General features: G+C 32.6%; 2 protein-coding genes across 6 annotated transcripts; one reads left to right on the top strand and one right to left on the bottom strand.

Moving 5' to 3' along the window:
• The first annotated feature begins 3,847 nt into the window (after nt 1–3,847).
• Nucleotides 3,848–10,925, top strand: LOC108324236 (uncharacterized). 2 transcript variants are annotated; one of them, XM_017557113.2, is made up of 6 exons: nt 3,848–4,163; nt 7,582–7,694; nt 7,813–8,184; nt 8,564–9,014; nt 9,111–9,305; nt 10,494–10,925. In XM_017557113.2, the coding sequence occupies exons 1-6, from the start codon at nt 3,941–3,943 to the stop codon at nt 10,562–10,564; spliced, it is 1,425 nt and encodes a 474-aa protein (XP_017412602.1). In that variant the 5' UTR covers nt 3,848–3,940; the 3' UTR covers nt 10,565–10,925. The 2 variants fall into 2 exon arrangements, with proteins under 2 accessions (XP_017412602.1, XP_017412601.1); XM_017557112.2 differs by having other exon boundaries at nt 8,564–9,305.
• Nucleotides 10,926–12,395: 1,470 nt separating this feature from the next.
• LOC108326172 (uncharacterized) lies at nt 12,396–21,846 on the bottom strand. Of its 4 annotated transcripts, none has more exons than XM_052875331.1 (14): nt 21,280–21,846; nt 21,039–21,073; nt 20,846–20,924; nt 20,667–20,745; nt 19,636–19,761; nt 18,459–18,539; nt 18,235–18,380; nt 17,892–17,942; nt 17,239–17,398; nt 15,960–16,140; nt 14,509–14,616; nt 13,720–13,845; nt 13,582–13,633; nt 12,396–13,120 (listed from the first exon to the last, which is right to left on the bottom strand). In XM_052875331.1, exons 1-14 carry the CDS (start codon nt 21,556–21,558, stop codon nt 12,968–12,970), a joined length of 1,656 nt encoding a protein of 551 aa, XP_052731291.1. In that variant the 5' UTR covers nt 21,559–21,846; the 3' UTR covers nt 12,396–12,967. The 4 variants fall into 4 exon arrangements, with proteins under 4 accessions (XP_052731291.1, XP_052731292.1, XP_017414988.1 ...); XM_052875332.1 differs by having other exon boundaries at nt 18,235–18,377; nt 21,280–21,845; XM_017559499.2 differs by lacking the exon at nt 19,636–19,761 and having other exon boundaries at nt 21,280–21,843.
• Nucleotides 21,847–22,337: the final 491 nt, after the last annotated feature.

Genomic DNA, 22,337 nt, shown 5'->3' with positions numbered 1-22,337 from the left:
TCCTTGAACCTTGAGCAAGGTTGGTGAGCTGCGTTGATATGTGCTAGTTCTCCTTAATGTAAGGAAAACTAGTGTTTTTTTTTAATTATTGAAACTACTTGTATGATTGATCGTTAGTAGAATGGTAGAATGATTTAATTGTAATTGAAATGATTATTGTGGTGAAGATTTTGTTTGATGATCTCAGTGATAATATGATTGTTTGAAAGATTGATATGTTTATATGTTGAATGGGATTGAAAAGCTTGTGATTGATGTTGTCGTGATGTTGATGGAGTTGTTTTGGTGGAATACTGATCAATAAATGTTCGAGGCTAAATTATAGGTTATCTTTGGTTTAAAAATAATAGGTGTTGATATAAAAGATTAAGAATTAAGAGTTAAGGAGGACAAAAGTAATTTATAGATGGTAAGAATTAATCAATTGGGAGTTATTGGAGCTTTTAGTTGGTATTAGTTTGTGGTATAAGAAGTAAGGAAGTTATAGGTTGTGTTTATAAGGTTTTTAAAGTTCATTTTGGGGGTTTGAACTAGTGAGATTTTGAATTATAGGTTATTTGTCAAATTGGTCATTTTGGAAGGTGTTAGTAAGTCATTTCTGACCTGTTAGAGTTCCTAAGTTACTTAAAAATGAGTTATAGAACTTGTAGAATTCAATTTTGGCCTCAAATGCAAGATTTTATATGTTTCAAAGTGAAATCTTGTGGTAAAATAGTTGAGAATTAGTTTAAGTTGGGTTTAACACTTTTGTTTAGGCCTATAGTAGTTTATAATCTAATCTAAGAGTGTTAAAAGTTGGTAAAAATGATTAGAATAGGTCATAGGTGGTTTACAAGTGATAATTATGCAGTGGGGCTGGGCAAACAATATGGGCTCGCTAGGCGAGTTTAAAGGAGTTCTGGTAGTGAGTTCCAAAGACTGAGCGAGCCAACTCGTTTAGCTTGGGGAGCTTGTTGTCTTGGCTCTCGCTAGGCGAGTGGAGGAGCTCGTTGGGCGAGTATTTAGGATATTTGGCAGAGTTACAAAGGCTAAGCTAGCCAATGCACTTAGCATGAGAGATTTGTTGTTTTACCTCTCGTTGGGCGAGCAGAGTCTGATTCATGGGTGAGTGGGTCTGAGTCTTGTTAGGAGTTTTTGAATCCTTTCTCTTATGTGCATGGTTTTAAAAGTTATAATGGTTTGTTGTATGACCTATGGTAAGGTTTGGAACATATGCGTGAATGAAATAAGGCGTGTAACTAAGGAGAATTCTTAATGGTTTTATTTAAGTATTGTTGGAATGAATGTAGGAACTCAGTATTGGGGGTTATCCTAACACTCTAATGATCATTCATTATTAATTAGAGAGAATTGATACATGTGGTGAGTAGTAGGAGCTCTTAGTCTAGGTGCTTTTAGTATGGCCTAAGACGTGATACAGACTAACCTTGTGAGTGTGATAGGGTGAAACCCATTGGCAATGACTCTGTAGAATAGTAGAAGCCACCACAATTGCACTATCCATCATAGCTCAACATTTATATTAAATCTGCATAGTCAAGTCTAGGTCTTGGCATGATTAAGATTGTTCAGATTACTTTATGTGAAATATGACTCATGTATGAAATGTTAATGTATATTATAATTTGTTTTATATCACTAGCTTATCCTGTTTATTTGTGTCTTGTTGGGATGTTCTTGTGCGTTGTTTGTTTTGGCGATGATTATCTGATGGATGTGAGTTGAGGGTGATAATTTGATAGTGGAATAAGCATTAGATGGAGTTGACTCAAAGACGTAGGAACTTTAGTAATGTTATGCTTATTAGTTATGTTTTAGCTTTGTTGATTTTAAATAACCATTTTTGTATATAGTTTTGATCTTGATACTTCGTATATAAAATTTGTTTTTATAGTTATATTAGATAACTGTAAATTAACTTATATTCTTGAATGTTAATCGATGTAGTTTATTAATTATGCAATAGTTCCTTTATAATTTTAATACCATATAATTGAAATTAAATGCTTTGTTTTTAAATTTAACACTTTTTTTATTTGATATTTTTTTAACCTTAACAAAATTTAAAAATTAAAATAATATTTACAACTAAAAAACCCTATAAAATAAAGAAAGAATATTTCTTATTATAATAATTATTTTATATTTACTTTATAATTATAATTCTATTATTTTAAAAAATGTATGTATTTCACTATATAATTTAATTTAATTTATTTAAGTATACCATGATTAAAATATTTTTTTTCTTTACTTTTTATATCTATTTATACTTTAAAAAACAACAAAATATTTAAGTGTACTTTATATATATATATATATATATATATATATATATATATATATATATATATATATATATATATATATATATATATATATATATATATATATATAAAAGTTTCTTTTACTTCTATTTTCACATATATGGAACAAATGCTTAATGATGGGTCCTAGAGCAATTTATTGTCAATACTGCTATCCACCTCTCTTTCTGAATTTTGAAAACAATTATAATTTTTAATTTAGAAAATAAAAATAATTACAGATAAACTCTGAAAAAATATTCCTTTTTCATTTGTTTCCCTCCTTTCTTCCTTTCTTCTTGTTTACAAACTTCAAACCCTTATTAATTTTACTTTTACTCATCAACCATTTATTTTTATTATTTTTAGCTTAAAGCATGCTTTTTGTTTTTAAATTTTTTCAGAAAAATCTTAAATCGTGTTTTACTTTTTTTTATTCAATTTTATTTTTATTTTAAAAAATTATTCAATCATATTTTTTATTTTTATTGTATTAACAGTAGAAAGATGTTATATGTCAGTTTATTATTTTTTTTTAATTTTTTTAAATTATGTGAAGTTTACATCATATTATATGATATAGACGGTGTGAGATAATGATGTTAAGGTTACGTGTTTCAATTTGATTATTATATTTTTATTTTATTTTAATTCAATCTTAAATTTTTTTAAATTAAACAACTAAATTAAAATTAAATTTAGTTTTTATATAAATATTATACAAATATTTTTATTAAAATTAATATTTTAAAAATATTAAATTTATTTAAATTTTCATTTTATATTAAATTTTATTTAAAATTATTAATAGAAAGTAATTTTAGTAAAAATTTCGAAATAATTTTAACTATGTTAAACATTTTTATCAATTACATTTCATAAAATAAAATAAATTTATTAAAATTTTCAATTATTTTAATTAATTATACATTTTTAAAATGTATAAAATTTAATATCTTTTTATATAAATATTTGATTTGGTTGAAAAATAATAATTTTATAAATTTAAACGTGAAATTTGAAAATAATTATAAATAAAAACAAATAAATTTAAAATTTGAAAATAATTTTAAATAAATTTTAATATAAAGTATAAATATAAATAAATTTTATATTATTAAAAATATTTAATAAAAATAATTAAACATTTATAAAATTAAATTTTATTTCAATATGAAAAAGACTAAATTATTTAATTATAAAAAATAAAACTAAATTAAAACAAAATAAAAGTAACAAAATATTAAAACAATAACCCATCATGACATGTATAACTGTTACTGTTAAATCTTCACCTAACTTTAAATAATAAATTTTTAATTTTTAGAAAAATTAAAAAAAAGTTAAAGAAAGATAAAAAAAAACTAGAAGCGGGACATGTGACATATTTAAAGCTGTTAGTCCATTATTAATAAAAAGACATTATTACATTAAATTTTTACAGTAGAAATCAAATTAAAACTAATTAAATATAGCCTCATTATTATTATTATTATTATTTAAAATAATAAGAAAGGCATTCCCCTCGCACTCAACTCAAACTTATTTTCCCACACTTCTCTTCCACTTACTGTTAAATGAGTACACCAAACCCGACCCAAACCGACGATGGGCCCTGACCCACTTCGCTGGCAATGGGAAAGTCCGGAGAGGAAGACCACCCTCTACCGTCCACCGTCGCCGCCGAGGATCCATGGCGGAATGCAGTGGCGGCGGGCTGCGCCTCCGTCGTTCGAGTCAAATGCGTTATTGTCTTGCTTTTCTCACTCGCAGTTTTTCTATCCGTACTCTTGTGGTTACCACCATTCGTTCACTTCCCAGATCCCAAGGATCTGTATTTAAATTCTAATTACAGAGGTAAGTTTTTGAACTTTTTTTTCAAACAAATTTTGGGTACTCTCTCACAGCAAATATCTTTCTTTATTTAGTATTTAATTTTAGGAAAATCTTTAATTAAGAAAAACAATCCCTGTGGTGATAATTAGTGGATTTGGTTTTATAATTGGTGTTTTTTTTAGTGAAAAAGATAACAATGTGAGCGAAAATGTAGATTTTAACTTGGATAGGTTTATAATTTTTAATTTTTTTGGGGCGGTTTTTAATTTTTACTATTTATTATATTTTGTGAACAAAAGGGGAGATCTGTTTGTTGCATCGTGTTTTGATGTTTTCTTTACTTTGGAAATTATTGTTCGAAACATTTATTATTAATTAAAATTTTAATTTTAATGATACAGATATTGAAATTATCTTGATGTTGCACGTGAATACAAAAAATTTCCCAGTTTTAGGATCTGACACTATCATATATGCTGTTGTGAATTTTGGTTGAGCTGGAATATTGCAGTGAGAATTTTCTTCTGGGAAACTCTTACTATAAGAATCTTGAAGCTTTTATGCTAGTAATGGAGTGGTTTCTTTTTGACTCTATATGTCAATGTTATTAGTTGATAGGTTTAATGCTTCTGTTAGCATTCGCAAAGAGAATACTGGGTTTGCATAGCACTTTACCTTTTAGAGCAAGAAATGGAGGTGTTGTAAGTGTTGACTTGAAGAACCATGGGAGGTTAAGCTGCTGGATATGAGAAAGTGAGAATATGAGGGTTTGTTTGTGTTTTATTCTTCAAAATTGTTTTTTGTTTCAGGAAAAAAAAACTAGTTTTAGAAGTTATTTTCGAAAGGGGTACTTCCTCATTTTTAAAATTAATAGAGAATCATAACATATTAAGTTTTTAGTACATTATGCTTTCAAACTTATATTTATTCATACTCTTTCTTGCATTTCCCTATTTTCTTCCCTTACTCTTTACTATCTAAAAAGTAGATTTTCAAATTTAATTTACAAAATTGTTTTAAAAGACAAAAAAGAATCACAAGACCCTGGGTGATTAAATGCTTTAGCACATAAAAAGTAACGGAGGAGGCAGGGACAAAGAAAATTAAATTAACTATAGGAAAATAGAAATTTTGTTGGATGATGCAGTAATGGCAGTTAGCATTAGAATATATGTAGTTCCAATATACTTCCTTTAATAACATACCTTTTAGGCTCGTACTTTTGCATGAAATGTCCACAATTTCCGACACAGTATTCTCTTATCTGCTACAATAAATATATTTTCTTGTTGATAATGAGTTTAATTGTTGGAATGTTTAAGTAAATACGTTGCTTTGTACATAAAAACATGAAATTAACCGGCTTTTTGTATGTTTTTTTGTCGTCACGTGTACAGGAAATAATGCAAACTAAATATGGAACGGTTAAATGTTTAGAATTCTATTTAAATAAAACCATTACTAGTAATAATGACTCGATGAAAAATAACTGTTAACGGTATATATAATTTTGATTTGTAATCCATACCAATATGATTAGAGAAATGCATGTAACATCAACGGGACCGAATATAATAAAAGGGTTAGTCTTCCACAACGTGGTGAAACAAAGTTTGAGTCCCTATTAGAAGAGTATTCTCATTTAGCGTCTGAATGTATCTAAAAAGCATTGTTTTTAAAGATAACTGTATGAAAAAAAAGGATATATGCATGTCATTTGAATCTAATTTATTTTTTTGGAAATTCTGTTTCCAAAAAAATAGGAAGGAACAAGTCAGGGGCTGGAAATGTGTCGCCACATGTGCTGTTTGGTTTGAGAAATGAAATATTTTGATTTCGTTCTGGACGTGATACTGTCAAATCGATTTTGTGATCATTATCAGTGGCTCATAACAAAGTTTTAAATCTTGATCGAGGTTTAAGCATGATTTTATTTAGTGCTATAGTAGTGTAGTCGGGAGCGCCCTTACCTGTTACAGGGGTTGCTATAGCAGAGAGGTTTAATGTCTCAGGTTGAATAGCTGTCATGGAAAACTAAGGGTTTGCATGTGTTTTTTTACCCTTGGAGTATCCACTACCATAATGAAAGTTTGGATAGGTGAGAGAATCAGTGTACAGCTAGTTCTATTTATGAAAGAAGTCAAGAATCAAGGACGGCTCAAGGTTTTTGGAGGTCTAAAACAAACTTAAGAATAATATATTTTCATTTACTAATAAAACATTTTGTTAAAATGTATCGTAGTTTTATTTAAAATTTATTTTCGAGCTTTTTTTATGCAAAATAATCTATTAAAAAAATTTGGAGCCTTTTTTTCTAGGAGACCTAAAGCAAAGGTTTTTTTTAGCTGCTTGGGCCTTGAGTGAGCCATGATCTTTACTATATAAATAAAGGAATCATGTGAAGAAATATGACATACCCAAACTTGAGAGAGGGGTCACCACTTTAAGAGAAAGGATGATCTTGGAATGGGGGAGTTTTTACAAGTTTGTTTGAAAACTTGTAATGTGTTATAGTATATGATGAAATATTGTTGAGAACATAGGTACAAGGTGCTGAACCCTGTAAATTCATGCATTTCGTTATTTTTTTCTGTGATGTTGATTTGCGTGTCTCACACTTTGGTTCTAATTTATTATGTTTGAAAAATAAATTTTCCCAGTCCGTAATGGACGCTATAGCAACATCATGTGTCTTGATTCCGAAATATGTTTTGGATCACATACAGTAGAGTTTTTTAGGACTATTTTGGGATTTTCGTTCCAAAATTGAAATCTAAAAATGGCATATTAATGAAAATGATAAAGAAACTTGGATTTAGATGATGATGATGATGAGAGATATTTCCAATATAAAAAACTTGTATTTCACATTTGTTGGTGTTAACTTCTATGTTTTGTTTAAAGATGTTCTCGCTGATAATTATAGATGTTAATTCTGATTAATTTGTATTAATTTTTGTGAGTTTATACTCAGCACTCTCCTATGGTTTTGTCATTAAATGGATGTTACGGGAAGAAGCTATATATAAATAAATCTTTATTATCTGACTCTTAAACAATGTGAAGCTTTTCTGTGTACCAAAACAATTCACCTCTAAAAATTTGACAATTTATCTCTTCTAGTTTTGTATTGGTCTTGTATGGTACGTTATTTTCCCGTGGCTTCTGACATGCTGCTGAATACAGTAATCAGTTTGACTGAGTCATGTGTTGGCTTTCAAATCGTGTATGTGACGCAACATTTTAGGATGAACCATGAATGTTATCTTCAATTTTGTGATATATGAAAATGTCCTTGTAATTATATATTTGGAAGCTTCTAACTCATATGTTACCATATATTATTATATAATTTATATGATAAATAATGTAATGTAGTTACGCTTTCGAGCATGATTATCTAATCTTTTTATTAAATGACGTTGTTTTAACTTTTCAGATCATGATATCGTTGCAAGCTTTTATCTGCAGAAGCCAGTTTCTGTGGTAAAAGACAATATGTTGCAGCTTTCTGATGACATTTTCGAAGAGATAGGGGTTCCCTCAACCAAAGTAACACCTTCACTGGTTTCCTTTTGTGAACTTTATTAGCATGTTTTTTTTTGGTAAAAGAACTTTATTAATGTTAATATTATTTGATATAGAACTCATTCTTATATTTTAAAACTAGGTGGTCATCTTGTCAGTGGATCTCTTACGACGATCAAACATGACAAAAGTCGTGTTTGCAGTTGATCCTGATGGTAAATATTCTGAAATGTCTGCAGCTGCCATTAGTTTGATAAGAGCGTCATTTAAATACTTTGTTATACGCCAATCATATCTCCTGCTCACTACATCCTTATTTGGTGTACCCTCCGTTTTTGAGATGCTGAAATTTAAGGGAGGGATCACTATCATTCCACAACAAAGTGTGTTTCCTCTGCAAACAGTGCAAACACTATTCAACTTTACTTTGAATTTCTCCATTTACGAAATACAAACAGATTTTGGTGAGCTGACTAGTCAGCTAAAGGCTGGGCTACTTTTGGCTCCTTATGAGGTTTGTCTTTTTTATTTTTGTCCTTACTGCTTTTGTTGTATGGCTCTTGATTGTAGTTTTTTTACATACTTTCTCAGTTCTGATGTCATGTCAAATCTGTCAATTATGGGTTCTATGTGATTACCTTTATATGGTATTATGGATTCTGTTGTGGGATTTCTATCAGTTACAAGTGAACCATGTTTAAGGTTGGACTCTGTAAGCCAAAAGACTAACATATATCATGAAAAATACGATAGCTGTCTTGGGTATAATCTTTAAATCTAGGAATTCCTTATCCTTACTCAATATACATTTACTTATTCTTAATACTGGAAGGATTTCGAATATACTGATGTCACCAACCTGATTCTGATTGGGTTTCCTTGTTGGTATGCAGAACTTGTATGTCATCTTATCAAATTCTGAAGGTTCTACAGTAGCTGCTCCTACCACAGTTCAAACGTCTGTCCTACTTGCAGTTGGGGTGACGCCATCAAAGGAGAGGCTAAAGCAACTGGCACAAACCATAATGGGACATCATTCATGGAACCTTGGGTTGAATAACACACAGTTTGGTAGGGTTAAGCAGGTTCGACTATCATCCATCTTGCAACACTCCCTTCATGGCACCGGCAGTGGTGGCTCTGCTCGGTCACCTTCCCCCGCCCCTCTACCTCATCCTCACCACCATCATCACCACCATCACCATCACCATCACCACCATAGTCACCACCATAATGCGCATGATTTTCCTGAAACTTCACCTTCACCTATACCTACAACTGGGGAAGGTGCTGCTTCACCTGAGTTTGGTTCTCCGGCCCCTGCAAGAAGTCTGCCTGCCCCAGGTAGACGCTCTTATGCTCAACCTCCAAAATGTCAATCCGGGTTTAGAAAGAGATCTAGCCGGAATACTCAAAAACAATTTCATCTAACACCTGCAGTTGCTCCTACTAATGCCCCACACTATCCTGTTCCGTCACCAAAGGATCGACCCTCAGCACATGGTTTTCATTTCTCAGTTCCTGCCTTAAGTCCTTTACCAAACATAGCATTTGCGCATATCGACCCCCCTCCTAAGAATGAGCCATCTGCTGAACGTCCCAGCACACATTTTCATGGGCCATCGCCATCTTTATGTGAGTGTTGTTAATGGTTACTTGCATGAGCTAACATATTAACTCTAAATTACAAACGACTCCTTTTTACATAGCTTTTTGTCTGCACATGTTTTAATGCTATTTGTCATATCTTGTTATTAAATTTATCGAGTTTACTAAGTTTATAAAGGAATTAGAAATTATTAGCTCAATGAAGTTGAGCTTTGAAGGGAAGTAGGAGAGGAGGAAACTGCCAGATTGTGTCTGGGCTCAAACTAACTCCTACTCTGCATGTCCTCAAGAAGTTCTTTCACTGTTTTGCATTGCATGCTCGGGTCATACAGTATAGAGTCTACTGCTTTGTTTTTGTTGTCCCCTTTTTTTAATGGAGGTTTCTAGTTCATCAATATTAAATTTAATGTTCCAACATTAGATTATAATCTCGAGCAATGCTAACATGAAATTTCTTTGGTACATTCTTTTCTATTTGTAAGTTTTATGAGGGTTCCACTGAAAAAAGCACAGAATCAGGTTGTTTTAGCGAGACCATATTTGAAATTCATCTTATTGAGAGATAATTGAAAAAAGTGTTACTAAGCTCTAGCTCACTTGCTCGTCCTTAGGTTTGACTATTCCCTTCATGATCATGAGCTTTTCTAAACTTGTGGATTTCATTGTATCTGGGTATTGGCTATACTTGCAAATGAACATAATGATTGTTTGAGTTCTTAAGAATATGTGGTAACTCTATAAATTACCATGGTTATGAAAATGGACCAGAACAGTTGCTTCCATTAAAAATCCAGTGGACTGCTCATGTCTAGTTCATAAGTCTAAACTGACTGGAATTAGTCCATATCCTATACAACCATAGAGAACTAATTGTTTTCTGTGTTTTCTCTTTTTAATATTTTTCAAATATTTTCAGTCAATCAAAAATACTTCTAACCAAATAAAGAACCTATGCTAGTTGCTACGATCCATACACAAGGCTTTTATTATCTTTTATCAAACCATATATTAAATCCTTCGACAGATTTAAATTTTTATTTGACTTGATTTTTATTATTTTGTGTTAGTTTATCATTTAATATTTTACATAATCTTATAAATATATGCATGTTTATTTTCTGTTCCTCTATGTTTTGATTTGGCTGAATCATTGAACCCTAAAACATTGTATGAGACCATGAAATATTCCTTTGTACTGACATTTTTCCTTTGCAGATTCTGCAGGTTGTGCTGGGACTATTAATGGGATACCATTAATGTTTTCAGTAATTTTATTACTTGTATAAGAAGTTCTGAACTTCAGCCAGATAAACCAGAGTGTTATAAAGGTGAGCTACGCAAAGGCTATCTCACATGAGTGAATACAATGTGTTATTAAGAGTGTAAATAGTTGATTAAAAAGATTCAAGAACAAATGTGCCCTTCAAAGAGGGACAAAAAGAAATTCAAACAGTGGATGCGTTTTCAGGTCAAAGTCTTAAAGTGGCAGGCCTTGATTACTTGCATAGCTGATGTTCTGTAACTGTAGATGGAAAAAGAAAATGAAAGCAAGACAAAAAATTGTAACAATTTCCCTTTTGGTTCTCATGGCTTTTAAATCCAATTTTGCATGCATTTCTCATGTATGTATTTCATTTCATTTTATTCTTATGCATTGATTTGCTTATATTTATAAATGTTGTAAAAGTTATCATTGGAGCTTGGTTGTTTTTTCTGGTAATTTATGTTGCTGCTGTTCCTTTTTAACATATCTGACTTTTCACTGTTAGATTCAATTGATAAGATTTTATTAAGTCTAATTTTTCGTTTAAGTGTAATTCAATTTTACAAAACAAATTTAAAATTCACATTCATTTGAATATTATAAATTGGTATTAGTTTTATTCGGTGTGAGACTTTCAACGTCAATGTTCAATATTGTTTGCATTTTTGTGTTGTATTCTTGACATCACATTGAGCATCCAAACTCTGATGTTTTATGTGTATATGATAGAATATTTTTTATGATGTGCACGTGTTAACTTTGTCTACTTCTCCTTTGCATTAGGCTTTTTTGTTAGACTTGCCTTTTGTCATTTGGGTTCGCATTTGACACTTCATTTAAATTTCATCTAGTCTTTATGTATTTGTATATTAAGTAGACTAAATTTACTTTTCAAACATGATTTTGATATATGTTAAAATGTAGATTTGTTTAATTTAATCTATTTATATATATATATATATATATATATATATATATATATATATATATATATATATATGATTTCCAACACATCAAATGTATTCGGAATTGATTTTTCAAAATGAAATTTTCTGAATAAATTTTTTAAAATACATGTCTTTGGAATAAATTTTCTGAAATATTCTTACATAAAATACATTTTAGAAGTTTCGGATTGAACTTTTCAAAATATATAAAATGTTTAAGAATTTTTCGGGAGGAGTTGAACCGACAGTGTCGGTGGGCGGTGGTTGGTGACAGTGATGAAAGTGTTTAAGTCTTTTTTTCTCTTATTATAGTTAGTAATTTTGGAAATGTAAATCTAATCTTACAGTGCTTTGCTTCCTTACACCCTTATTATTAGTAACTTTACTCCGATATTAACTAAAAAGACTAAAATACCCTCTTATTGTATCACCTCAGCCATCATCATTACTACCGCTGCAGAGAAAGGAGAGGAAGAACGCATTGCAAAAAATTAATTCATTCTAGAAAACTCATTCTGGAATATTTCTAAAGCTTGTTTCAAAATACATTCCACGCATTCGTCAATGTTTATTCTGAAAATCCTACTTAGGAAAGCTTGTTTTGAAACGCATTTCATGCTTCTCAAAAATCCCATTTCAAAATCATGTTCTAGAAAATTTGGAAAAGTTGTGGCAAATAATTTACAGAATAGATAATTCGAAAGTCACTTTAATGAAATATAGAATGGTCATTTAAAAAAAAAATATGAAGATGAACCCATAAATTATGAAATTGCAAAATGAAAAGGCCTCTTTCTTGACAGCTAAATATTTTTATTTTTTCAGTAGCTGAGATGTTCCACAATTTTTTTTTCTAAAAATTCCCAAACATTAACCACTAGTCAAGTTCGCAGAAACTCGTGAAAGTGCTGTTATGTCCCAATTTTTATAAAAGAACGATACATGAAATCTGAGAATCTACACCAAATACAGGTATTCCAAGAAAGTGAAGAAGATCTGGACTACACACATCTCCATCAACCATCATAAAATACCATCGTACTATAATGAAAAAAGAAAATTAACATGACTAGCTATAATGATGAACAAAAAGAATGAGCACAGACCATGTTGGAAGGCTCAGAATTTCCTTTCTCACACAACCTTGAGGTTCTAGATTTTTCCAATCGTGAAAAATCATATGGTTATGACGTTTCTGCTCATGAATGCCTGCCAAGCCGAGTTCCATTTTCATCATCACCCGTCAGAATGCTTCAAGTATATTCCGTTCAGCCATTTGGTTATAACATTGAACTGGTGATCATTTTCCAGTATTTGCAGTAAGTCACAGTATTACTGCACAACAGCACAGATGGTTTTGCCAATGCAGTGACATCCTTATCTAACTCCTGGATATTAGAGTAAAATGTATCTGATAAATTTCATCCACTTGGCAAAAAGAATAAGACAAATGAGCTCATTATTCTGATAAGATGGTTCTAATCTGCATCACCAAGCCCATCACTTCCATCACCCCTTTTGGAAATGGGAGTAAAATGTGAATTTGGTTTCTTCTTCTGAGAAGCAATTTCAGCATTCTTCCGCAAAACAGCTCCAGGAGATGGATATGGTCGTTGTTGAAAGAGAGGACCCTGAAATTGATCAAGAACTTATAAATCATGTTCAGTTCAGGAATGTCAGGAAACCGAAACCAGAAATATTATTATGGCAGACATTCTACTTTCTCAGTTTCTGCATAACAGGCATCACTGCTACCCACTGGCACTTGATACTACCAACTCTAGAGACTATATTGGCATCAAATAGAAGCTCAATTTCCACCAACTCTACCCGTAATCTTTCATTACTCAATTTCACCTACTTTTTTATTGTTTACACACGCCACGTTTTCACGGATAACTTCATTCAGTTACAAAATTCTTCTGAGAATTAAAGCATCCACATAAATGAGGCTAAAACATTTGTTTGGCTAAAAATGCATTGAAAAAAATAGACATCAAATTTATCAATAAGAAAAGCAATTAAGGAAAAGATAGGAACAAAAGAATTTCTGAAAATAAAAAGAATAAATAAAAAGAAGTAATGTACATACTGTTGCTGTTGTGTCAGCTGCTCGTGGCTGCACACCTTTCAGACCCACGACCCTGAAAGTAATCATACATTTACAATTACTAATCATTTAATCGAGCTTTTCTATTATATGTGTGTGTAGCACACACAATACACATACCAGCCACCACGAGGAGCATCAGAATAGGAGCTAGGGTCCATGGGATCCAACTCATCATCCTCTGCATGAGCACGTTTCTTTCCCCCTTTTCTGCTTCCTTTGTGAAATGGAGGTTTCGAACTGGTCCTGGAGAAACAAATTCTAATCATTACAATCCTCTATGGCACCAGTAAAGAGAAACCGTGAGATAACTCAATGAGATGATAGCAACCCAGCCCACAACTCCCGGCCCAACAACAAAATGGACTGTATGATTATTGAGCATTTAGCAGTTTGGGGAATATCTAGGGTGGTAGAGGTCACAGGGCAGAGTAGGCTCTTCACGTTTGATAGGTTTCATTTTCTATCATTCTGCATTTACATTCTTGTGTTATCTATTGTAATGAGAGCTCTACCTCTGCAGTTATATTGCTTTTATTTACTAATACTGGTTCCTATCATTTTCTTTTCAAAAGTTCATTCGCCTTAATTTTCATCAATCATTTCTTCAGAATGCACCTTCCACTGTTGAACTCTAGGAAGTATTATCACAATATGGAAGAGAACCTAAAAGAAAGTGTATTTGCTATACAAGCTTTTAATCTAAGCATACTGTAGATTTTTCATGAAAGCATAGTGTAGAAAAAGAGAAAATCTAAAAGGACAGTGAAAGATGAAATTTAATTATATATTATTATAGAGGTCTGTCTCAAGGGTGCACAGCAACAAAATTGGCTAGATAACATCAACAGAACAACAATGAGTTTTTGTTAAAAAATTAATAGCACTGCAGATCTTCATGCAACTAACCTCTCTTTGTTAGACTTATTGTCTGAAATTTGAGAGGGATGTGCAGCACTGCTTTGCTGATTGTTCAAACTTGAGGACAAATACTGACATTGAGGAAGATTCAGAACCCTGCATTTTTTAATTTTTTGATAATAAAACCAAATGAAATATTAGAGATAAGCCTATGCTGCTAATTTGGAAAAAAAAAAGGTAAGCAGATGATGTATATAGTCATACATGAAGAAAAAAATGAACATTAATTTTGTGGATTTCATTTTCACTGCAGTGAGTGGGATCTGTTGTTCTGATTTTATTTTTGTAGATTTATTTACTTACTATTATAGCACATTTCCAGGGACCTCCTATTACAATTCAACGTATGATACAGATGAACTAGCAAATTACAAGTGAGCAAGACAAGCATCTTTCTGTCACAAATGGTGTTGTAAGGAAAGATCAGAAAGGAATAATGTTTTGCCTTAAAATGACAAAACTAGTACTTGGTTAAGCCTTTGAACAATTTCATCTACAGCAGTGAAAAAAGGTTTGGGTATGTGTAGCCCCGTTGCTTGGAATTAGTATATAAAAGCCTAAAGCATGTCCCCCACCAAATCTTGTTAACTAATTTTGGTTTTCAGGAAACTTTAATTTTTCCCTCCATTCCCTTTGATTTAGTGTGTCAAAATGAATGATACCCTGTCATTACAGGACTATAATCATCAATAAGCTGAAAATAATGCAGAAACATCTTCATTTTCTCTTGTGATAACAATGTAGTTGACATACAAAATGAGATAGATACATTCCTGGAAAGAATGATGATAAAACCGAACTATCAACATCACTTTGTACCATTCCAAACCGAGGATTGCTTGAGGCCAGACAGGGATCTATGATGTTGGCATATCTAGGAGGTTCCTCCATGTAGATTTTCTCATCAAGATCACTATTGTTAGGTGAAAGTTCAACAGACCCTTTACTTTGGTTTTGATTATGTGCTTAAATCATAACAAAGTATAAAATATAATTTTATAAGTATCAGGTCTTGTCAAACGCAAGTACTTTATTGGCTTGAGAGACGCAAACATGTTGCTCTTCACCAAACACAATGGGTACACCAGGTCTACATCTAGATACTACGTTAAACAGCAACATGGCTTTCAAGAAGCCCTAGATACTATGTTTAAGTATAAGAAATAAAATCAATACAATAAATAGAAGAGAAGTGGTATTCGGTAATGATAATGATATGATATGGTAATAAATAAAAACATTCCTAATAATAATCTACATATTCTTCATTCTAAAAGCTTTGTGCCTTGTTTATGTAATTATAGTAATAAGAACTCCCCATTAGCAAGCTTGGTTGGGATTATTTCTAAAGAAACAATAAGAGTAACCATTTTCCAAAAATAAGATGAACCAAACACAAACTAAGACCTCAGTATTCATTAACAGTAGCAACTCTCTACCTTGTACAGTGATTGCAGTAACCCCATGCTTGAACAAGGCCAACACCCCACCCACCACATCTCATGCACCGTGGTAAATTAGATGATTGGTCATATCCATCACCAACAGAAACTTCGTGAGCTAAATTAGGCCTCTCCCATTGTGATATATGAGTTTTTGTATTGTAATAATACTTATGACCTGAAATACAAAGAAATAATTGATAAGAAAAATTATAAAATTCTCAAAACAATGACAAAAAAGATAAGAAAAATGAATTGTACAAGTACAATCAAGTATATGAAAAACTGGTCCAACAAACAAACCACTCTAAAAGTCACTTCGCAAGTGTTTAAACGTCTTATTTCTCTACCAAGAATCTAAAGTATATATTGAACCTGGTAGATATTTACATGGTCACTATGAAAATTTGTCATGTTTATATCAAACACCAATGAATGACGAATCAAATACATTTACTAGTTGACAAAATAAAAACATGCAAAAGGAAAGAACAAATGAAAACTCAGATGTTAAAATTGTTAAACTACAAGAAAGAGAGACATTAAACTGAAATCATGTGTTGGAGACAACATGGGTGCTAGAGGTTTTACTGTTGTTTTCTACCGGCAACAACAACAACAAAGGCCTTTCCAACTTCAACAACTAACTTGTTAGGAGTCCTACATTGAGTAGAATCAACTATTTGATAGTATTTAAGCCTTGAGGAGGAGAGTCCAACCCAAAAATGCTAGTCCATTGGGTGGGAGAGCCTCGAGGCATACTACATCAAATACTTCATTTTACTCAGTGTAAGACTCCTAAGATAACTCCAGTGTTGTGATTCTCTCCCTAGTTTCTTATCAAGGTCCTTACCATGACATTGAAGAAGGTCAGTGGATCCCATTGAACATTGCTTTCTCCTACTAAATTTACCTTGATCAAATAGTTCATTTTACTCAATGTGAGACTCCTAAGATAACTCCAGTGTTGTGATTCTCTCCCTAGTTTCTTATCAAGGTCCTTACCATGGCATTGAAGGTCAGTGGGTCCTATTGAACATTGCTTTCTCCTACTAAATTTAGCTTGAGGACAAGGTGAATGTATTCCTTTGGGGGTTATTGTTTCGTAAATATATTGGGTTAAACTAGTTTCTATTATCAAAGGAGGTTATCGTTAGTTACTGATGGCTAGAGAGATTTCAAAAAAAAACATTTAACAGATAGGTTGGAGTCTCCTTAGAATACAATAAATAAAACTCAGAGACCAGATGCAACTACATGATAATTATAGCTGAACCTGTTGTTTCATCCAATGACTCCACCCAATTTTCTGGGAGATGTGAAGATGATGGTGATTGCTCAGTTAAGTATGATTCTTGAGGCTTTTCCCATTGACTCTTTCCTGTACTTTCATTATAATAATAACATGCCCCACTTCCAGGATCTTTTGCCTCAACCTACATGGAAAATTCTAGTAGTAGTAAGGTATTGATAAAATTAAGATATGTTCATTATCCGAACTTAAAATGCACAATAAGATATCATTAATTATGTGCCTCCAAACCTACTCATAAACTTCTACTTTGGAACAAAAATTATTTCATTAGCTGGGTACAGAGTAAAGCCCAACATCTAATATGTTGTTTCTTGTTTGTCAAGCCTAAGGTTTCATTCTTCCATAATTCACATGCCAAAACTTTCTGTCAACAAGATTTCATTTACCTTCCATTTGTTTTTGAAAAATGATATACCCAGGATTGTGGTGATGATTAAATATGCAGCAGCTGTGACACCAAAATCTTAATTCTATCTTCTTTTTTGTAGAAATTATGATTTGATTTAAGAAGGTCCAGGACTGATTAAGAGATTTAAATAGCTAAAGGCATATGCCAAGAAATTTCCCACCGAAATTCAAAAGCAAACTTTATAACAAGTGATAGTGATACACACCCATCCTGGTGGCAACTTTCGATATTCCGTAACTTCATCTGCAGTGGCTTTCTGAAACTCAGTAACGGGTAATATGTAAGGTAGTTGAACAGATTGAAAGTAATTACTGTAAAACACTTAAGAGAATGAAAAACTATAAGTTAAAGTTGCAGCAAAATAGTCTTAAAAGATAGAATATCTTGTATTTCAAACCTCAGATAAAATTTGTAGCACAAAGTTGTGGATGAAACCTCAGAAATAGATTGTCATCCTCACTTCCACGTAGGAAAATATCAGAAAAAAAAAAGGTGCAGGAGGGGAAAGTGAATATGATAACAAATATAAAATAAGATAATATACTTACAAGATCTGCCGTGCATGAATTGTCTCCAAGAATACCCCTAGCTCTCAACCTCTGCTTGAGGTACTCAGGCAATTCTTTAGCTGCAGGTTTCTGTTCTGAACATCTATCGAGTATAGGATCAGACTGACTGATGGCACTGTTACCTACTTCACAGTTCCAGAACCCAGAAAGTTAAGGTACAAGAGTCTACAGCACGAGTAAAAAATCTTTGTAATCATATTTACCTGCAGCAGTATTAAGTTTTGGACCATCATAATAGGCACCTCCACCGGGCACACCATATCCATTGCCTATTTCTGTGTTACCTGATACAGAATGCATATGATACCAACATAATCAGACAAGCTATTACCACTAAAAAACAAGCACAGATGCAATATTGTTAAAATCGCGAGCAAACTTGCATAATCGTCTTATCCCACGAGTTCAGGGGATGCTAAAAGTTTACAGAGATGGCAGATCAGGAGAGGCACAGGCTGTGGGATCACAAGGCTGCTTGCCGAATCCCAGGATTATGTGCCACATCTATCCTTTCCATTTTTTGCAGCTAGGGTTCAACAACCCATTTGTTGGCTAAAAGAGAAGACTAAACCCCGCCCTATAACAAAGGCCAACTCATATGACCCTTTTGTTCTAATAGGAAATCAGAAACGGAGGAGACTACTCATAGCACCCATAATGTTGATGCTAACACTGCTGTCAAACAACCATAACTGTCATCACTGACAGCCATCTAAAGACTAATGTAGCTACTGCCGACACTAGCTTCTTCTTTGTCAGCAGAAAATATTGTTGCCAGTGATGCCCTCACAGTCGTCAACACTTGCTATGGCTGCTGTGTCTTTACTTCTTTTGTTCTTGCAAGAGAGTGTTCTATGTTCTGTTTAGAATTTGAAGAAAAAAAAATTGGCATCAGATAGGGGTGATTCGGGTCACACTGCTAGAAGGCATAGGAGTAAGGACTGATCCTGCATGGAGTCAGTGTGTTTTAATTGGTGGGAAATCAAGAACTGTGAAGTGTAAATATTGTGAGAAAGTATTAACAGAAGGAATCTATCGATTGAAGCAACATCTAGCAGGATTTTCAAATGATACTGGACATGTATAGCAGCTCCAAAAGATGCTAAAAAAATATTTTGGATGTTGTTTATCAGGTGCATAAAATTTGATTAAAAAATAAAATTCAAAGAATTTGAAGGGGGAGTAGTGTCAATAATTCAGAAGATGCTAGAAAGGGACTAAAACAAGATGAAGAGGGTTATGACCCATCATGGATTTTCAGGAAAAGAGGATTAGGGAGTCAAACTACTATAAATGCCATTTTCAAGAACAGTAAGAGGGACTATGCATATCAAGAAATTGCTTTATCTTTCTACAATAATGTTATACCATTTAACGTACCAACAAGTGAAGAGTTCTCAACTTTGGATGCTTCGGATGAAAACATATAAGTTGACGTTGGAGAAAATGCTAGTGGTGGTGTTGCTGCTGCAGAAATGGATAATTCGGAGGTTCCTCCAGGCTTATCTTATGACATAAGTGCTTCGGTAAGTATTTGGAAGACGTCAAAAAAAAATTGCTATGTTAGCTTCTCTCAATAAGCTCTCTACTCTAGCTTATGAAAACATTTACAACTTGCATGGAAACAATTTAGCCCTGCTTCCTCTCACTTATCGAAACAACTTATAAATAAGTGCATACACGATAAGGAATTATTCGGTAAGCACTCAAGTAAGCTGCTTACTTACTGTCCTTAACACAACCTACATTAGGGTAAACTTGTAAAGTAATGTCTAATTCCAATCAAAGGACCCCCAGAGTTTGCCTAAAGATTTCCTGTGGTTAATCCATTCGAAGTGCTCTAGCTGTCCCATTAGATCTGAATTTATTATTTCATAATTTATACTCCTTCCAGTTGACAGATACTACCCATTTGTTTACCACCCATCCTCTACTCCTACCTGATGCTCCCTTATGTAAAGATCCATTGTGGAATACCTTTACAGAGGTATGAATGCTACTCTAATATATACACACACAATATTATACATAAATAAGACAGTTATTTACTTCTCTTGTCAAAATCCTTTAAAACAACTCAAGGTTCTCATATTTGTATGAAGGGGATAGACGCATGATTTATTCTTCATTTTTATAAAGATGTTAGATGTCAATTAAATGAAAGAGCCAACAAAATGGGAAAAGAAATATTATGAGAAAGAAAAGTCCATAAGAGTTGAACGTCCAGAAGTCCAAATGGAAAAAGAAGATGGAGCAATATACAAGGAAATCAAGTCATAAATGAAGGTAAAAGTATAAAGTAATATCAGTCCACCAACATCAAGCCACCAATGCCACTTAATCATTGAACTGGAGAAAAAGGAAGCAAAATGGTACAGAAATAAGAATACTCGGTTAAGTAAACTACAGACCTTCTTCCACACGTGCAGCTTTCCCACGTTTCACAGCCATTTCAGCCCTATGCTCTGTGGCCATTTTCAACAGATGCTCCTGTTTTTTTTTTAATAAAAACAAAAAATAGAAAAGCTCCGTCTAACTCTCCTACTCTTCAAAGAAATAAAATTAATCCCAATCACGTTTTGTCACGCACCTTCAAAGCGTTGGGGTCACGCCGCTCCGAGAATATATCCAAATTGTCCTCGTTAGGTGCAACAGCAGTTCTTCCCTCCCTGGAATGGCACAACACAAACATCTAACTCAATAATCCCACTATCTCAAACCACTAACATTGCAAGACAGCATTCCACATAATTGATCAAAGGAAAACGAAAATCAACACACACCTTTGACTCCTTATGACATTTTGCATCGCAATTTCCTATCAACAAAAACAACCAGAACAGTCAAATGAAAACTAACCAAAAAAAAAAATTAATAAAAAAAAAACACGAGAGCAAGAACTTAAAACACAGTCCAAAAGATCAATAAAACAACAACTGCACCCACATTTCTCCACAATATCAAAAAATCACAAAAGAACCCAAAATACCAATATAAAACCTTGCACAAGAGATAGCAACATACTTGTTCGCGCAGTACTGCATCCTGAGCAGCAATATCAATGTCGCGCGACCCATTGAACTGTGCTCCATAGTAGTTCGAAGCGATGTTATTTGAAACTGTAACTGTGGCATCATCCACTCTAGTGTTCACAGTAAGATTAGAATTGGAAGGGCGAATTTCATGTTGAAGGTTGTTGGGGGCGTTGGGAGGAAAAGGGTATTGAGGTGAAGGAGCGGCAAGGGCATAGTTTGGCCACGAAGGAACACCTGGAGGAAGTGGTTCATCTTGGGAATTTTCCATGCCTTCTGAATTTCCTCTGCTTAACACACCAAAAAAATGGTGAAATCACAACATCGATTTCGTAAGGAGCATGAACGAGGGTTCATGAAAACAGAGTCGGTTTGCGTAGAATGAAAGCGTGAAAGTTGAATTGGGTATATGTGAAACAAAGAAGGATTGAAAGGGTTCTTGTGTTCATACGGTGGATGAACCCTTACAGAATAATTGAATTAAAATAAAATAATTTATGAGCTTGGAAGGCATTAGAAAGCTTCTCACTTGAATTGCATCGGTGTGGTTCATCCAATTCCATGTTTAATATTTTTAAGAATTTGTAAATATTTGAGTAGGTTGAAAAAGATACTGATTTTCCCATTTTACGATTTCTTTTAATTTTTAAATTTAAAATTGTCCGTCTTTTGAATTTTGAAATATATGAATTTCTCAAATAAAGGTTAACATTGTACACTAATTATATTTTTTTAAAAATTTGAAATTGTTTATCTTTTCAACTGTAAACTGTGCCGATTTGTTAGTTAAAAATTAGCGTTGCTCTTGACTTTAAATATTAATCGATTTACTAATTAAAATTTCACTTTTTAAAGTGAAAACGAAAGTAAAAAGTGATTCATACTTAAAACAATGTATTATTATATGAAGTTACAATCAAAACAAATATACGTATGTATGAAATATTAATAATTATGTATAGTATCTTGTAATAAAAAATTTGCTTACTTCATGCATAAAATGTGGTTTAACTATGATTTAGCAAAAGATTTTTAGAAACAAAATGGCTT

The sequence above is a fragment of the Vigna angularis genome, chromosome 3 (genome assembly GCF_016808095.1).
Source record: "Vigna angularis cultivar LongXiaoDou No.4 chromosome 3, ASM1680809v1, whole genome shotgun sequence".
In the NCBI taxonomy this organism is placed as follows: domain Eukaryota; kingdom Viridiplantae; phylum Streptophyta; class Magnoliopsida; order Fabales; family Fabaceae; genus Vigna; species Vigna angularis.
Note: the sequence above shows the minus strand (reverse complement) of the source record. Positions and strands in the feature narration are given on the sequence as shown.